Source organism: Telopea speciosissima, chromosome 9 (assembly GCF_018873765.1).
Source record: "Telopea speciosissima isolate NSW1024214 ecotype Mountain lineage chromosome 9, Tspe_v1, whole genome shotgun sequence".
Lineage (NCBI taxonomy): Eukaryota > Viridiplantae > Streptophyta > Magnoliopsida > Proteales > Proteaceae > Telopea > Telopea speciosissima.
The window spans coordinates 17753775-17772594 of NC_057924.1; the positions used below are offsets into that span (position 1 = coordinate 17753775).

An 18820-nucleotide genomic window follows, 5' to 3' on the forward strand; every position below is an offset into this window, starting at 1 on the left:
AGCATCATAGAATGTTAAGCTCGTTGTGATTTTTTTTTTTGGTGTCATGTGGCCATGTCTTTCTGCCGCTTCTTATTTCTTTACTCCTCAACCCCCCTTTTTTTCTCTTGGTTCCATTATTGTGTTAGTCAATATAACATCTTTTTTATTTTTCAATTCGAAACCCAGATGTGAATTAATGAAAGAACCCAAGTTCTGATCATCATTTCAAACCCAATAAGTTCTTCAGTCTTAAAATAGCTTTCCGTTTTGGAAGTATTTGAAGCTTAAGTAATGGGAATAGGTAGTGGTGGCCTGAGTGTTTTGATTAATTTTTAATCAATTATACTCAAATCAAGCACCATTGCTTTAGAGATTTGGAAATGGCAATTGCAGATTTGAAGATTTATATAGAACAAATAACCCTGCTAAGCTATGCTACAGGACAAAGATTCTAAAAGAACCACCCACTTTAACCCAGAATAAAAGTGTACTTGCATTGGTTCGATTTGCTTTTTTTTTTTTTTTTTTTTTTTTTTTTAAAGTGCATTGAATGTTAATCTGAAGATTTAAGCTTAGCTCTTTGATTAAGGCTGTAATTAGTGGAAGTAACACAAGTTGAGAACAAGAATGATAGAAAATTCTGGTTTCCCAATGCTTCAATTATCTTGGAGATACAACGATCGTTTCTGATTTTGGTTAAAGATCCTATAAGAACCACACACTAAAATCATTGTGTATATGCTATTATTTTGTTTAGTAGGTGGTGAATGTCTGTTACATAGTAAATATATGCTCGTATTTTTGCTTATAGAGTGATCGTATTAAACACATATTAAATGCGTATCGTATTATTATAATATGTGTTTTATTACGCTGGATTTTTTAAAAGTGTTATTACCGTCCGTTTAATTGCCGTACGTATCCAGATCAATTGCCGTTCCTGAATTTACTGATTTGACCATCTGTTTGAAATTCGAGATCTCTTTTTCACTCCGTTCTTATTACAACGTCTCTTCTAGAATTTTTATCGATCTCTCTCTCTCTTCAACAGAGGAAGGGGTTTTTTTAAAAAACCCTAATAACGTTGTCCGGGAGAGCTTGAGAGTTTTCCTAATGGATGCTAAAGCTTTGGCGAAGTCAAAGAGAGCTCACTCTCAACATCACAGTAAAACTAAAAGACCTCATCCGAATCAAACATCGAAATCCGCTTCAGTTGCTGCTCCTGCTTCAGCAAGAAATGAGAAGAAGCCGTCTGGGAAGCAAACCAGGGAGAAAACTCCCCAATTTCATGGTTCTGGTTCTGGTTCTGCACTGCCCTCGAACTGGGATCGCTATGACGAAGAGTTCGATTCAGGAACAGAAGATCTGTCGCTCGGTACTACGAGCCGAGCCAGTGATGTTGTTGCCCCGAAGAGTAAAGGGGCTGACTATGGTTTCTTAATTTCAGAGGCTCAGTCACAGTTACAATCACAATCTAATCCCAACTTGGACGGCTTTGCGTTTTTAGATGATTCTTTGCCAGGTATGTTTTGCTTCGTTTCGTTTGGATTGTTTGCGCTTATCTGTGCCTTCAATACCTAAATACGTCTTCACTGAGTATCGGTTTGGTTCAATGCTTCTGTTTGTTGTTTGGAATTTTTGTGGTTGGATGGAAACATCTTAAGAACTTGCGAGGGCGAAAGAACTTTTATATGGGCTTTATATGTTGCTTCATTTTGCGGTCATTTTAGTGTTTCGAGTTTCTTATTTATTGAACTTGAGAAAGGTTAAACCAAACATATTAATAGATTACCAGTCCAAGACGGGATTAATATTTCGTATCCATAGTTCAATCCCGAGTCTAATCCTGTAAGGTGTGTTGCTTTCAATAACAGAATGAAGCTATCTAAGCTATTCCTCGTCTGTTCTCTTCTCTTGTCATTTTTTAATTCATTAACAACAATATTTTAGCTGGAAATACTTCTCTATATCCTACTCATAATTCAGGGATGTGCTTCCTGTCCAACTGGTCAATTTATAATGTTCTTCTCCCCCCCCCTTTCTTTGCAGCTTATTTACTTTGAAACCCGAGTTTTAGAACCTTGGTTGTATCTAGTCCTCTAAAGCTGTGAAGTCTTGGGGATATCAATAGGTTTTTGGGGATGCAACCATAGGTTAGTTTCATTGTTAGTTGTGAAAGACCTTGAAATATAGGACTAATATAATAATTTGAAAAGAGTCCCAATGTAAGTCCTTGGAATTGAAATGGCCACTAAGTCTAGGAGGAAGTACCAATGAAGGTCCAGAACTCTCCAATCCACTCTATATAAGGAGCTGCCTGTAAGCTAAATGGAACAACAGAATTTGAATGAAATCTTGGTTCTGGTTTTTGCCAATGCCTGTGAGAAACAGTTTAGGAGAAAGTCTTATGTGAGGTGAGAAACCTTGAGGTGAGAGGCCTAGGTGTGACTGTGTGAGTGAGAGACCGAACTAGGATCTCATTAAAAGCACCATAAAGAAATGCATTCTTGATGTCAAGCTCATAGTTGTCATGTCGACAAGGCGACGCAAGGTGGTGGGCAGGCGCCCTAGGTGTGTACGTTAAGATGCATATTTTTCTCCTCTTCACATGAATAACATGCTATGCTGGGGTGAGCCAAGGACACCCAACAGCTAAGCCCAAGCTTATTCATCAAATCTCATATACTCGAGAGCTAGAACTAATTCCAACTCCATCCACTCCCTCACCTCTAGTGATGGCACTCTGCTCACTAGTTTCGATGCAATCAAGTTGGAAGTTGTGTCTTACTTCACCGAGATCTTCTGTCTCCCCCCCTCTCTCTCCCCACCCCCTTTTCCCGGATGACCTCATCAACAAGTTCATTCCCCCTTACCTCCTTGACACCCTTCAATCCATCCCCTTTGATTTTGAGATCCTTGAGGCTGTTTGTTCCCGTAAGTTTAACAAAGCCCCGGGCCCTGATGGTTTCGGTATGGGTTTCTTCCACTCTTGTTGGGACACCATCAATACTGACCTCACCCATGCCATCAAGAGCTTCTTTTTCAACCCCAACCATATCCATACTATTAATCACACCTTCCTCTGCCTCATCCCTAAGAAAGCAGGCGCTTCCTCCATGGTTGACTTTCGTCCCATCTCCCTTTGCAATCTCCTCTACAAATTCATTGCCAAAATCCTAACCAACCATCTCCAGCTAGTCGTTGATTCCCTTGTTAGTGCTAACCAATCGGCCTCCATCACTGGTTGCATCATAGCGGACAACATCATTCTCTATTAGGAAATTGTTCGAGGCTTCAACCGAAAATCTCACTCTCCCTCCTCCCTTCTAAAAATTGACATCCATAAAGCCTTCAACTCCATCAGATGGGACTTTATTTCCTAAGCCCTCACTAAAATGTCATTTCTCCCCATTTTTGCTAACTTGTTCCATTGCTGCATCTCCTCCCCTTGCTTCTCGGTCCTTGTCAATGGCAGCCCGACTGGGTACTTTCCCTCTTCTGCAAGTATCCGTTAGGGCTGTCCTCTCTCCCCCTTCCTTTTCTGCCTCTCCCTAGAAGTCTTCTCCCATAGTATTCAGTCCAAAACCGACCTCCATCTCATTTCGCCCATTCTCAAATGCAAATCCTCTAACTTGACTCACCTCGCCTTTGTTGGTGACCTCATGACATTCTCTAAGGCTGATACTCTCTCCATTGAGTCCACCATGTCCTCCCTTCGCATTTTCAAATCCCTCTCCGGCCTTCGCATCAATCTTACCATGTCCCATATTTTCCTCGTTGGGGTATCCGACTCCACCAAAGCCCACAATGCCCACCTTACAGGGGTCACCCTAGGCTTCCTTCCTATTAGAAACCTAGGCCTCCCTCTCATCCCTGCTAGGCTGACGGTCCACTATTTCTCCCCCTTTTAGACCTTCTGAAAAAGATTCAGCTCTAGAAAGCTAGACTTCTCTCCTATACGTGGCATTTGGAGCTTATCAGATCTGTGCTCCAATCTTTTTACATATATTGGTGTGGGGTCTTCGGCCTTCCCAAAGCCATCATTAAGGATGCTGAGTCCATCATGTGTGCATTCCTTTGGAAAGATGTGGAAACCACGAGATTTCGCCATCGCTTGAGGTGGGCTTCCATTTACCTCCCTAAATTTGAAGGGGGTCTGGGGCTTAGAAGAATTAAAGATGTTAACCTGGCCGGTTCTCTAAAGCTGATTTGGAAGCTCCTTACAAAGAAAGACAGCATTTGGACATCTTGGGTCTATGCTGGCTTCCTCCGCAGAGACACCATCTGGTCGGTTAGCTCCTCCTCCGATGCTTCATGGGTCTGGCGCAGAATCCTGCAAACTAGACACATATCCATTGATGATATTTCTTGCAGGATTGATGATGGCATATCCACTTCTCTCTGGAATGACAAATGGCACCTCTCAGGTGTTCTCTCTTTTGTGGTGAGTCACAGGGACATCTACCACTTAGGGCTTAACATAAGCTCTATGGTTGCCTCCATCATCTCCAGAGGTGTTTGGTCCCCTCCCCCTTAGCGGATATTTGGAGCTCCCTCCCCCCCTATTCCCCCTAGTCATCATGGTAGAGGTGATATGACCCTTTGGCTCCCCTCCGCCTCCGGAATGTTTAGTTCCCACTCAGCTTGGGACTTGGTGAGAGTGTGAGACATAGAGGTCCCCCTTCTCCTTGGCACAGAGTTGTGGCTTTTGTTGGAATGGGCAAGAAGGTGCGGACCATCTGTTCTCCTGCCCCTTTACAGCCTCCATCTAGACCTAAGTCTTGAGTCATTGCTGGCCAGACAGAAGAAGACATCTCCCCCTTCAGAGAGAGTGCCTTTGGATTGATTTGACATTTGGAGGAAAGACTATTTGTGACTACGCGGGCAAGCTTGCCTGTTGTGCAACTATCTCTCATATTTGGATGGAACGTAACCTCTGGAGATGGTCATCCAACTCCTCCTCTCTTGATCAGATTCGAAATGCCACCTTCTTTAATGTTTCCGCCAATCTTGCTTCGCACCCCCCTACCATTTAAAGATTCCCCAAGGAACAGGTTCATTGTTGTTTCCTGGGGTTGCCTATTTCCCTGCTCCCCCCCCCCCCCCCCGAGGCTTGCTTGGTTCCTCTTTTTTCTTTTTTGCCCTCGGGCTTGTTTATTCTCCACTCTTTTCTTCATAATATAATTTTTAGTCATCCAAAAAAAAAAAAGCTAGGTTTAGGCCCAAGTCCAACCCAAAGCCCCTAGGCCCAGTTGCGGCCCAAGTTACTTCAGCCAACAAAAAACTCCAAAAGCCCTCTTCAAAATTGAACTTTAAGGGCATTAGATGAGGAGTAACAATAATGATAGTTTTAGGGAGCCAATGGTTTTAGGATGATCAAGATGAAAGAAGAACGAAAAATAAAAAATAAAGGCGGAAGAAGAAAAAAAAAGAAGTTGAAATAGATTGTCAGAGGAGGAAGAAACTTGGCGGAGGGAGTCGGAGTCGCAGGGAGTGCCGCCAACCAAGATAAAGAAGAAGAAACTTGCCGGAGGGAGTTGGAGTTGCAGGGAGTGTCACTGACCAAGATTTTCTCTCATGAAGGGGAAGGAGGGTTTCCAGGGTTTTGTCATTCAAGTTCTCAGCAACTCACCGTCTTACTCTAAACCCTCCTTTATTCTCTTTTCTTTTTCTGGTTTTTTAAATCCGATTCCATGTTGTGCATCATATGTGAACTACATACACAACCCTACAGAGATGTTAGAAAAAGAATCACAAATTAAACAAAAACAAATCGCCTTAGACTACCAAATTCACCTTGTCGGCTTGTCGCCTAGACAACGCCTTGACAACTATGGTAAAGCTGGTACAAGGGCCAGTCAAGATTCACCGCAAGGTATAGAACACACTCAAAATAGAGACTAGTAACAGGGGAAAAAGTCTCAAAATAATTAACAACATATGTTTGTTGGGGACCAGCTGAGCTTTGAGACCATAGTTGTCACGGCGTCTAGGTGACCCAAGGCATGGAGAGGGTCTAATCAAGGTGACACCAACAAGATGCCTGCTAGACCAAGGCGCCTTGACAGCTATGTTTGAGTTTGAGACGCTCAATAGTGTCATCAGGATTATAATTAGCGTACAACCAATGGCACTTCATAGGCTCTTCACCTGGAAGCAAGTCAACCTGCTGCCTGGTCTCATGACTGTGAAGTGCATCCATCTCAACAACCATAGCCATCCTCCACCTGGGCTGGGAAAGAGCCTCTTGATAGGTTTTGGGAACAAAAACCACAGGCAAAGACAAAGCAATTGTAAGCAGTGAAGATAGGAGATGTGATATAGATACAATATGATAAGAGACAAATGATTTGAGTACAAGAATAAATATCTTTTTAAAGAGCCACAAGCAAATCAACATCTGATGGAGGAAGTGGTTGGAGCTCCAGATCAGGAATCAGACAGTGGGGAGGGCTGCAAGTATTATCTGGTGCCTTAGAGTGATGTTGATACACTTGAAGAAACTTAGTGGAAGACGCAACAAAATCTCTATCAAGAGGAGTTAACAAGTGTGTATGAGGAGAGACAAAAGGAGAGTCAACTAACCCATTTTCTAAGACACAATCCTCATCAGAAAAATACGGAGCTCTCAAAGAATGTCACATTAGCACTAACATAATGTTACAACAAATAGGATCATAGCACTTGTATCCTTTTGGAATACAAGAATAACCAATAAACACACATTTAATGGCATGAGGAGACAATTTGTCACTACTAGGGCATAAATTATGAACCAAACCGGTGCAATAAAAAATTTTGGGAAGTAAAGAAAGCAATGATGACTGGGGGAAAGCAACAGAAATAGTAAACTAATTTGCATGAACCGTAGAAGGCATACGATTCAGATAACATGAAGTAAGAACAACATTCCCCCAAAAGATCTTAGGAACAGGCATATGGATAAATAACGATTGATCAATTTATAACGAATGCCAATTTTTCCTATCGGCAACACCATTCTGTTTATGGGAATATGAACGAAGTAGTCTAATGAATAATGCCATGATCAGAACAAGCTGAAGAAATTAGGACAATATCAGTAGTAAAGAGTGCAGATCGATAGGGTTCTGAATACCCTAATTGGCTGTTATCACATATTTATAAGATATAAAATCAGTAATTACAAGTAGCACCCATGACATGACTATTTCCACATAAGCCTCTGCCAATAAACTTTAATTATAGATAACCCCCTGCTATATATATTTCTTAAGAGTGAGAGCCTCTTCCACGTTGCTCTATAAATTCAAATCTCAAGGTTCAAGCTCTTCATTAATGTGAGTTGAGTGCTAATGGGTGCTCTCTTATGATGTGTAGCTCTTACAATCTTGGTTTATATAAGCTTACATTTTGGGAACTGTTGATCCATTGCACATACATGTGCCACCTGAATCAATTAAAATGATATATTATTGAGTTTCTATTGCTGTCTTAGTTCAGAAATAAATTCAGTAACACCTTGATGTCATTTCAAGCCTCTGAACAGACATGTTGTAAAAGACTATGGGTTATTTACTTTCTCTATTAGGGTCTTAGTTCTTATATGATTATTGATATTTTTGCTTATTTTCATCACTCAAATTTTAAGACTGTATGGGAGGTAAATATTGCTTGCTTTAAAACTTGAATCAAACATATGTGAATTTTATATTAACACCATGGATTTTGAAAAGCTTCTTTATTGTGGGTTATTGCACAAGATTGACTTTAAGTTTTATTAGACTTAAATCAGGGAGTGAGCTCTATGCTTTATGCCAGGGGAAACAGAATTCTATCATGGATTGGAGGTGATGATTTTATTGTTGACGAAAATGTAACCACAAGTTATGAGGTAAGCCTCTTCATTTATTTATTTTTTTTCCTGTGGCAAAATAAGATCAGAGTCAGAGAAAGAAAATAAATCAATGATCATAAATCCATTTTGTGTATGCAATAAGTAATTTTGAACTGAATGAAATTCATTACATTAATGCTTCAAGGTTTGTGGGGTTTAAGAGATCCAACTTGTGTGATGCAGCATGCCTTTTTTTCCCTCTCTCTCTCTCTCTCTCTCTCTCTCTCTCTCTCTTTTTGGAGGGGGGGGGGAGGAGTGAATGATGATTCTTATTTTAATGGAGAATAAATAATATAATAGTGCAGCCCAGCATAGGAAAAGGCCAACAGCTGTCCAGAACAAGATGACTATGAAATTAAGCATACAACTAGATCTCAAAGAGGGAAGCTATGCCCAAAACCAGTCCATGTGTGTTTGGGGTCACGTGTCTGCCAACTCATTCACCATTATAGGTCTCTAGTGGAAGGAGGGGTTCACCATTCACAGGCCAAGTGTCTGATACTGCAAGCTTGGTCAGATTGTAACTTTAGTGTAAATTCTATTCTAAAGATCAATTACTAATGAATTTGGCATATTGCGTTATGTATTGTGCAATATTGTTTTTGGGGGGGGGGGGGGAGAGGAGGTGGAGGAGGCAAAATAGTAGCAAGTGACTGTCTAGAATATCCTATGAGAACACCAAGGGGGTTAAAAACATGAACTGACAAAACAAATGTGAGGATGTACTAAAGGGATATCATTTAGAGAAAGAGCATAAAACTAAGATTAAAAAAGAAGGGGGAGAGGAGGATGGAACCAAGTTATTCCCAGGAGAATCTATGATGATTGGCCCATTCATTTCTTTTTGGCGGCTTTGTCATCTGTGAACAGTGTTGAACTTGCCCAAGGTTTCAGCTTGGCAAATTTGGGATTGCTTTCAATTGACTTCTGTAATTTTTCTTCTGCAATTTCAGATAGAAGCTAATTTCTTGCTGTTATTTTTTTTGTGTTGGGGGGGGGGGGATCCATTATCTGCTATGGACTTTATTTATTGAAAATACCTATTTAGGTTACTTTATTTATTTTTTCTAGGCATCATTTCTCTCCATAGATCTGCATGCCCTTGCAGAACAACTTGAAAAAGTAGATATTCCAAAAAGGCTCTTCATTGAAGCAGATCTATTATCGCCAGAGCTGGTATGAATAATTCTGATCACCTGCTTTCGTCTTCTGTTGTTTATATCATTTTAAGTGCATCTACAATTTCCTTGGAAAAAAAAAAAATTCATTGATCTATGCATATACACTGACAAAATCCCAAAACCCCGGACTCTTGAGAAAATTTGAGTTTGTTATGCCTTAATGAGGTTCTTTCTTGCTTTTTCCCTCTTTTGGTTGGAAAGGTTCTTTCTGCTTCTTTAATATTTTTTTCATTCATCCAAAAAAAAAGAGGTTTGCATTTTGTTATTTCATTGTAGGTATAATTGGAAGGTACCATATTTATTTTAGTATATTACTCTGGTATAGAAGGCTGAACTAAGTCTGCCATTCGATGCTAAAATTTTTGGACATGTATGTTTCCCATTCTAAATTACCCCAATGACATAGACACTGACTTTTTTAGACTAGTTTATAATTGGCAAATTAGTTGTACATATTACTAACTGGAGACGTAGTACCAAACTAGTATGTTCTCAAGAAGAGAAATGCTATCCCACTTGGACCATGACATAACTTTTACCAAAAGTTTATTGTGATCTTTTTGTTCAAATAACGATTAAGGTGAAGCAGGGTCAGGAACAATGGTGCATGGATGGTGGATATCATCGAATATCCCTTTCACCAAAATGAAGCCCATATAATATATGAGGGTTTATTTGAAAAAAAGACATTCTTGATGGGTTTTGGAAACTGTGATTGCCTGAAGCTCCATTGATCCTGATATCTAGTTTCTGACGCACAAGGTTTTCATATTTCAGATCTAGTACGTTTGTGTAAAATAAAGTGATTCTTTGTAGATTTGCTCTAATGCATAGTGATGATTGCAAAGCATCAATGATCTGTGTTAATCCCAGAGGGTTTGATGTACATTAATAGTAGATTAATGTTGAACTCCATACATCAAAATTATTATTGATCCGAAGCTGTAATGCAACCCGGGTTCCAAAACCCTGTTTTGGGTCTCTATGGGCCCACCCAAACAATGATTATCTCGAATTAATGGTTGAATGGCAGCTCTATAAATATATGGAAGCTTGAATCCCTTCTTGATGAGTAACAGAATAAAGGACTCAAGGATAATTAAAAGGGAGAGACCTTTTCTAGAACTCAAATAAGAATAGGGGAAAGATAAAAAAAAATTTAAGAAATGAGGGCTTATTTGTAATTTTGAGAAGTTGAATCACCTTCAACCGCTCAACTAACAGAACCAGCTGTGAACTTGTTCGACTTCAGGTGGAATTTCTCTCTCATATGAACTTCCTTCTGTCCTTGTATCTGAAATTTTATGCATAGGTTCTTAGCACCCAGGATTTTTAGGACTGACCAATTATAGACCTAGAGATCGTGTATTATAATATTAATATATTTTGCAAACAGAGCTTGACGGAGAAGAAAAAAACCAGATTCGGCTGCAGATTTTGATCTCACAATAAGGGTGATATTAATGGTCATGGGACTAGAGTTCAGGGCAACCTGAGGAAGCGAACAAATCTCCAAAGTGTCAGGTCCGAAGGGTTAGCACCCAAAGAGTTCTAATAACTTATCCTCAGCCCAAGTGTATCGCAGGTAGCACAAGAAGGAAAGAAACAGTGGCAGATGATAGCTGGATAGGAAGTAATGGCTCAAGAACAAAATTAGTAACCCTAGGGAGAAAATAGAAACTTACAGCCACAAGTTTAAGCAGCCAATGGATGCATTTGAAAATACCACAGAAAGAAGAGTATTAGTAGGTTAACACCCTCCCAAAGTTTGAGCTAAAGTTGATGGATAGATCTTGAGTTGCCGGAACTTGAATCTTGCTGCAGTAGAACTCCAAACAATACTGCCGCAGGGTTGGTTGATCAGCCTTCTAACCTCCAACTCCTTGGAGACTCGACAGATCAGACTTTAGAAGATCAACAGCAAATCAAATAGGACACAGGGGTGTCTCGATAGCCTCACACAGCAGCAATGGTTGCAGCATATGAAATAGAAACTTGGCAGAAAGGATAGATAGAGAAAAAGGGGGAGATGACCAAGGCCTTTCACCTGGCCTTGGTCAGTCTCTCACTAACCCTAGTCTTCTCACCTATCTCAACTGTATACCACAGCAGGGATGGCATAAAACCAAAACTTATATTCATATTCAAAATTGGGGGTTGAGCTCTGAAGCACGGTTTAAGGTCTCGGTTTCATACTTGGCTTCGGCCAGGCAGAAAACTTAGTTGGGCTGAGATCTAGGCGAGTTGGTTCTTTTTTATTTTTTTGGGAACTCAAAGCCAGGTTTCAGTGGGTTTTTGACCAAATTAGATACTGTAAGGCTAGAACCAGAATAAGTCTAATCCCAGGCAGGATCAAATAAAAAAACCTCCAATAAACAAGAAATCATATGAGGGAACCAAGAGAACAATGGGAACTCAAATGAAGGAACAATTTCCTTGGTTGAAATAACAAATAAAACCCACAAAGTTGTAACCTGTTGAAGCAACAATGATCTTGATGTGGTAATTTTCAAGAAATTGATGTGACAATCAGTTGAAAGCAATCCCAGCTGCTTGTAGCACTCTTGAGATCGATTTGAACAAAATTAGGATTTGGATTCAAGAACCGATGGAAGGGGTGGGGATTGGAGAAGTTTGGGATTGGCTATCTGATGCAGGACAATCTTGGATCGGGCCGACCCAACTGGTGTACTACCTTGGACTGACCCAAACCCAGGTGAACCGGTACCAGTTTGAGTGTTTGGATCTAGTAGGATTTTAGGAAGTTTATTTTATTTGGGAAAGTATTATGTAATCTTTTATTTTAAGGTAGTTATTAGACATGTAGGGAAATGTCCAATTCGAGTTTTATTGGGTTTCTATTTTAGTTAGCCTGGTTTTAGTAAGTAATTAGGAGTCTTTATTTTTTTTGGTCTTATAAATAGATGTGTAACCAACGTATTGGGATTATGCAAGAATGAATTAAAAGAAAAGTGAGTTTGTGCATGTGCACATCCCCCCCCCCCCCCCCTCTTCTGATTTCTTCTCAGATTTCCCCTCTCCTATTCTGTCGCCCACCAATTTGGTATCAAAGCCCAAACCTGGGTGAATCTCTTCCCCCCTTTCTTTCTCCCTCTGATTCTTCATCCTCTAAGTCTCTCTTCCCTGCTATTCTGCTTAGTGATCTCTCTCCCCATTCTGTTCTTCTTCTCCTTCTTTTCTTTTCACTGTAGTTCTGGTCGAACAACACCAGCAGCAACCCCACCTTCCCTTTGATTCCCGTGGAACACCAAACCCATTACTTTGATCCCCAGCAGCACCCCATCCTACTGCTGCACGATTACTGCAGCAACCCAACTCCCCACCGTCGTCCCTTTTTCCCAGTAGCCTCAATCGACCCCCTTCAAAGGTTCTGACAAAAAAAAAACAAAAAATAAATCTCCCATCGATTCCCTCTGCACCCGCCAGCCCCTTTCTCCTACCCTCCATTTCCCCACCTTCTTCCCGCTGTGAAGCACCTATCCATTCGAATCCCACAACAAAAAAAAAAAAAAAAAAAAAAAAAGCCCTGCATATCACTGAACCCCCACCTGCAACAACCCCACTATCGATTTCAGCGATCCCTACCGCCCCTTTTCCCTCTGAAACTGCAATCTCCCTCCTGGGGTTCGAACCAGTGGAGAAAAAAAAAAAAGAAGATAGAGCGAGAGGCTGTGCATATCTGTTTCAGAGCTCCCACTGCAACACCCTCCTTGGGTTTCCGCCATGCACTGAAGGTCTCCTAGTTGGTTTCGAGCATTGCAACCGCTGGCTTCCTGGATTCTCTCCGGCAGTGACGATATCACCGCCATCTTCGAAGTGGTAGTTCCTGATCCTTGTTGAAGTGGAACTCTAGCCGCTGGTTCTTCGTTGGAAGAAGACAGCCTTTAACACATCTTCCCATTTTTTTTGGTAGAACCTCAACACGTCTTCCACTCCCAGATTCCCATGATAAGTTTCCCTTTTACAACCCATTTCCCATATTACCACAACTCTCACGTTTCCTTGCTTTTTTTTTTTAAGGTTCCAATACTACCCCTTGTTTACCTCCCTTATTCTCTTGTTATACCTTATTTATTCTGTTCCAAGATCACCTCCTTCTTTAATTATAATTCCTTTCATATCCTTCCACCCTTCATCCCTATATAGCCATTTCAGATTTTACTTCATTTCAAATCTACCATTGTTATCATAAATCCGCTACATCCTAGAGGTTGGTCGTGAGGAGTGTTGAATCATTTCCCCATCAAAGCCGTTGTTTATGGATGCCAATCGAGTGATGCTGATCTTTTCGTTTTATAAAACTCGTGGCCGAGTTGTATTCAACTCTAGGAGAATTGATGCAGGACAATCTTGGACCGGGCTGACCCAACTGGTGTACTACCTTGGACCGACCCAAACCCAGTTGAACCGGTTCCAGTTTGAGTGTTTGGATCTAGTAGGATTTTAGGAAGTTTATTTTATTTGGGAAAGTAGTATGTAATCTTTTATTTTAAGGTAGTTATTAGACACGTAGGGAAATGTCCAATTTGAGTTTTATTGGGTTTCTATTTTAGTTAGCCTTGTTTTAGTAAGTAATTAGGAGTCTTTTTTTTTTTTGCTCTTATAAATAGACGTGTAACCAACGTATTGGAATTATGCAAGAATGAGTTAAAAGAAAAGTGAATTTGTGCGTGTGCACCCCCCCCCCCCCTCGTTCTTCTTCTTCTCACGGCTTCTTCTTCCCCCTCCCCCCTCTGATTTCTTCTCAGATCCCCCGCCACTATCTCAACCTGGGCATCTCACCCATTCTATCTCAGGATTTTCAACATTGCATAAGCAACTTTTCTATTCATTCAAATTCGTGTACAGTACAGTACTGGCTTCCCTTACAAACTTATATTAAAGACTCAAAAATTGACTTAGACACTAAAAAAGAAAGGCCTAACCCTATCCTTAACTAATAAGGTAACCTAAATTGACTAGGAAAGTGAAATAATAAAGAAAACAGGCTCAAAATAGGATTCTAACTAAACTAAAGAAGTAAATCCCGTTTTCCTACTTCTACCCATATTGTAGGTTCATTACATTGGCCAATTACAAAGTAAACCCTTGGGATAAAAAACCCAACACATATATAACCCAACCCAAGGCTTATTTCCACTAAAATAACCCCTCTAAGTGACTTATATACATTATTAGGTCATAAAACTTGGTATACAACCTATTTTGGGTCATTTAAACACAATGGCACTATAAAAGTCTGAAATATCAAATTACAATTAGAAGTTTGACTTTGGACCCTAGGTTGGTAGGTTACGACGTACAAATAGGCCCTATTCTACATATAATTTAGTAGTAGAACACATACATTTAATGTAAAATACCGAGATAGTACCAAGATAATACTGAGATATCGAGATAATACCGAGATCTCAAGTCGATGTTGTTTCCTTAACTCGTCCTCTATCTCCTCTCGAACCTTCAAAAAGCCGAGGTATCTCATAGATCTCAGCGAGACCTCGTTCCATGCTCTGAAGGCTCTTACAATATATAAAGTGTTGTTAGCACTAAACAAAATAAGGAAAAAAACTGAAAAGAATTCCATGCTTGGTGTAGGGGACTTGTACAACAAGAAAAGGAAAGATCTTCCAATATCTAAGTAGTTTTTCTTTAAAACAGAAAATATAAGCTACAAAATATGCCTAACGATTTCTTGTTTTGAGTGAACCAGCTAACACCCAGGCCAAAGGTCAGTTGAAGAGCCATGGGCCTAAGTGTGGGCCTGGTTCTTCTTAGCCTTACGCAAGTACTATTTGTTGTAGTAGTTGTCTACGTCAATAATGCATGTAAATCCTTTTTCGTTTCATTATTATTTTTATTCCTTATTTGTTAGCCTTTAGTAGGGCTCTGTCTAAGCTGAGTTTGCTCACTCCGAAATAAATTATGAAATAAACAATGGATTAGCGCCTCATGTATTCTTCTTGTATCTTATAAGTTTTCCCATTAATATCCTTAGGTTCATCTTGTGAGATATCACAATCCGTTTTAATTGGTATCTGTTCCATATTTTTGTTTTAATCAACAGAACTCTGAGGGTTCCAAGGAAAGTAATCGGCAGGAATCTGACCACTTTGAAACGTGTGAAAGTGAAGTAGCTGAACATATACCAGATAAATTGTACCATGAACGATCCGACAGGGAAATGATTGTGGATTACAAGGATGATGTACCTTCTGCCACAGGTCCAATGATAACCCATGAAGGAGCATTACTTGTAAACCCAGTGAAGATTGATTCAAGGAGATCAGAACAAACTGATATGACTGAAGTTGCAGGGTCCATATCTCAGCTGAATATAAGTCAAACTACGGACTCAAACAACAAGTCATCAAGGTTTGAGGGAGCACCAGCAGAAGCAGAGCTTGATTTGCTTCTTGACTCATTTGGTGAATCTAAGTTCCTTGATTCCTCTGGCCTCCATAAGGAGATCAACAACAGTTTCCCGGTTGTTGGACTGGAATCTTCTACATCCTCACCTGGTCTCACTTCAGTACAAGCCCAAGTCGTGTTGAAAAATGTATCTGTGACTGTCAATCTGGATGATGCAATTGATGACCTGCTATGGGGAGCGTCTAATCTGAAAAACCAAGGCGACATGCCGAAGCATCAAGGAGACAAGGCAGTCCCTCCAGATCTGCCTTCCACAACCATGGGTTCTGGGTCTAATTCTAAAGTTTTGGCTGATTTTGATTCATGGTTGGATACAATTTAAAAGTTTTAATCTTAATTCTGTAAACCTCAATTGTGAATACTCAAATTGTTCCATGTCTTTTTTGGGTTACCAGAATCTGTTAGCATTCATGCAAGCATTATGCCTAGAGAATTTGTGTTGTAGAATGCTGTTGACATCTTACCTATCTGTTGATGCTTTTTCCAAAATATTACATGGGAGAGGCTTGGGACTTGCCAATTTTCTACTTTTAGTGGATGACCTAGGTATAAATTGGGCTTAATCAGTTCACACAACGCAATATTTTGGAACATCAGGATAGATATTCCAGATAACCTGGGAGAAAAGAAACTGAATTTGCTAGATGTGATGGATAAGAGGGAACTGAATCTCTACAAAAATTATTTGGATGATTGCATAAGGATGTGACTTGCTCAGCAAGTTAGCCATTAGGGTAATGTGCAAGATTCTGGTTATACCTACCAATTTCACATTGTATGGTTGGATTTCTAAGGTTGACTTTTCTGTGCCTTTCAATATGAATTAGAAAATGCAATTTAACAGGTAAAACAATTCTGATATCATTAGTTGGACAGGTAAACAAATGGGGAAAAAAACAAAAAAAACTGTGTTTATTCGATCATCTTTGAGTCATCCATCCCATGTAATGACATATTGTCTCTCAATGTAGACGTATTTGCTTTACATATAATAATATAGAGATCAGTGAAATTGGTCTACCCCAAACTCAAAAGAAAGTACATAACATCTTTCCAGATTCTTGTAGTGTGAAAAGCCCCTGAACTTGATTTAGTCAAAGAGAAAGCAGCATAGATTTTCTATTAACATGAAAAATATCTTCTGCTACCATGGCTCCGTTTGAATGATTGTAACAGGGTATGAATATTTCATCTTGGTTTGGGATTGCTTCAGTGCAAATGGTCTTCACAAGAAAGAGTCTCTTCAATATGAATAAATAATAACCGGTGGTGTCAACTTGGTCGGTTAGCCGATTTTCGATCGGTCCTTAACCGGTCTCGGTATTTTTGGGTCCTGATCAAACCGACCAACTATTTAATCGGGTACCAAGTGCTAGGCTGAGACCCTGTAATAAACAGTCTCGGTCTTTATACGGTCTCGGCCATTCGGGTAGTTATTGGTTTCAGCCGATTCTTGAACCTATTTTTATTTATTCAGTTGGAATAAATTATGCCAACATTACAGAAACAGAAACCAGAACTCGAGGAATCATAATTAATTGTAACAGGGCAAGAGTACAGAGATTAGAAGAAAGTAAAACTAAGGTTTAATAACGATCAGAAGTTTATAACTGATTGAAGATGAAACTACTAAAAGAATTAGGTCCACCAACTGAAAGAGAGTAGGATTACTAGATTTGAAGGTATAAACTAGGGTTAAATAATAATGAGAATTTCAGAACTGATAAGAGGATGCTAACAGAATATAAATATTGATTATGAAATGTGAGAACTGGGAATTAACTAAAATTAACAAGAAAACAACAGTAGTAACATGTTCTTTCAAACTTTCAGCTGAACTGCTGGGAAAACAGCAGCCCTGAATCCATAGAGTTTACAAAAACAACAGTAGCTTTTACAGTTAAAGAACCTAAACAGAGCAACTCCAAGTAGTTGAGCACCAACTTCTACTGTTCAAGCACATAACTCATTAACTGTCAATTTCAAGTTCAATATCATAACCAAAAAGCTGGCCTGCCAAGTTCAATCTCACTATCTATATGGCACATCTATGAAACCTGTGAATAGAGTTGCTTGTTAAGTAGGAAAAACCTGATATGAATCTCAAGAGAACTTGTCCCTCAAAGTGGGCTCATTAGGTGAGGGAACCCAAGGCCATTTCATCACCCACCATCTTTTACGGAGCTGATGGGGAATCAACCCCTCTCCCCCATAGAACTGATATGGGATTGTAACAGATCACCATGCTTTTGAATCGACCTCAGCCCACTCCGACCTAGGTAGCCCTCTCCTTTACAGCATGTAGCTTTTTCTTAATGACTCCACTCTGGCATCAGGTTGTCCCTTCCATGACGAGGGTAGGACCAAAGATCGACTGCTATGATACCATTGATACGAACCCAAAGTCTTATCAACCCCTACCAAGTCCTTTATGGAATTAATGCAGGATCAACCCCTTATATTACCGATATGGGGTCACAACAAAACCCGTAAATCTCACTGTCAAAAACTGAAAGAGATTAGTGTTCTATGAGATGAGAGAGGAATGACTAGTGAAACTCTGAGAGCTTAAAGCTGAGGGGAGTGTTCAAGAGATAAATATGTTTTTTGGTCTTAATCCAGTTTCGGGTGGTCCAAGTTCCATATTGGTCTATTGGTTGAACCCAACGGTTTGACGGTCCAAATCGGAACTGACCGAATATTTTTTAAAAAAAAATTTCAACCCTAAAACCAAAGGTGACTGCTCAATGACCCATCTTTTTGAGGCCTCAACCCATCAATCAAATGCTATTAAGGATTGATAATCGGTGTAATCTGAGTGATCAAGTAGATAAATGACCCCAAATTAATACCCATCTGATGGTGGAGTGGAGTGGAAGTGGTTAAGACAGTGAATCAATTTTATGTTAATTTAGGCAAGCGTGTCCCAAGTCACCAGCCGTGTTGAAATAATGAAGCTGAGAGCTTGTGGGTGTGAACCCACAAGTCAAGTTTTAGATTAAATCCTCTCTTCAAAATAATAGTTTCCCCCTTTCCCTACCCTTTTTCATGCTTCTCTTCTGGGTAATGCAAATGCAATGGACCACCGACCATGAAAACATAGATAATTCATTAATTCCCAAATCGCATGTTCCTTTTCTTGTGGGCTTTGTAAATGCAATAGCTGCCAAGTTGCCCATCCACTATAATACTTGAAAATTAATTGCAAGGGCAAATTAGAAAAATCTTACTACTGCTCCTCCCTGTCTGTCTACCTTGATCTCTGATCTCCCTTTGATGACAAGTTATCGTTTTTTTCTACTCTGAGTTTGTGAAAGAAGTTGATTCTCTT

The 18820-nt window shown here is 39.9% G+C and overlaps 1 protein-coding gene across 2 annotated transcripts; it reads left to right on the forward strand.

Moving 5' to 3' along the window:
- The first annotated feature begins 1010 nt into the window (after nt 1-1010).
- Nucleotides 1011-15896, forward strand: LOC122638555. Of its 2 annotated transcripts, none has more exons than XM_043831398.1 (4): nt 1011-1504; nt 7746-7855; nt 8930-9034; nt 15125-15896. In XM_043831398.1, exons 1-4 carry the CDS (start codon nt 1096-1098, stop codon nt 15809-15811), a joined length of 1311 nt encoding a protein of 436 aa, XP_043687333.1. In that variant the 5' UTR covers nt 1011-1095; the 3' UTR covers nt 15812-15896. The 2 variants fall into 2 exon arrangements, with proteins under 2 accessions (XP_043687333.1, XP_043687334.1); XM_043831399.1 differs by having other exon boundaries at nt 1355-1504; nt 7757-7855.
- The last annotated feature ends 2924 nt before the right edge of the window (nt 15897-18820 follow it).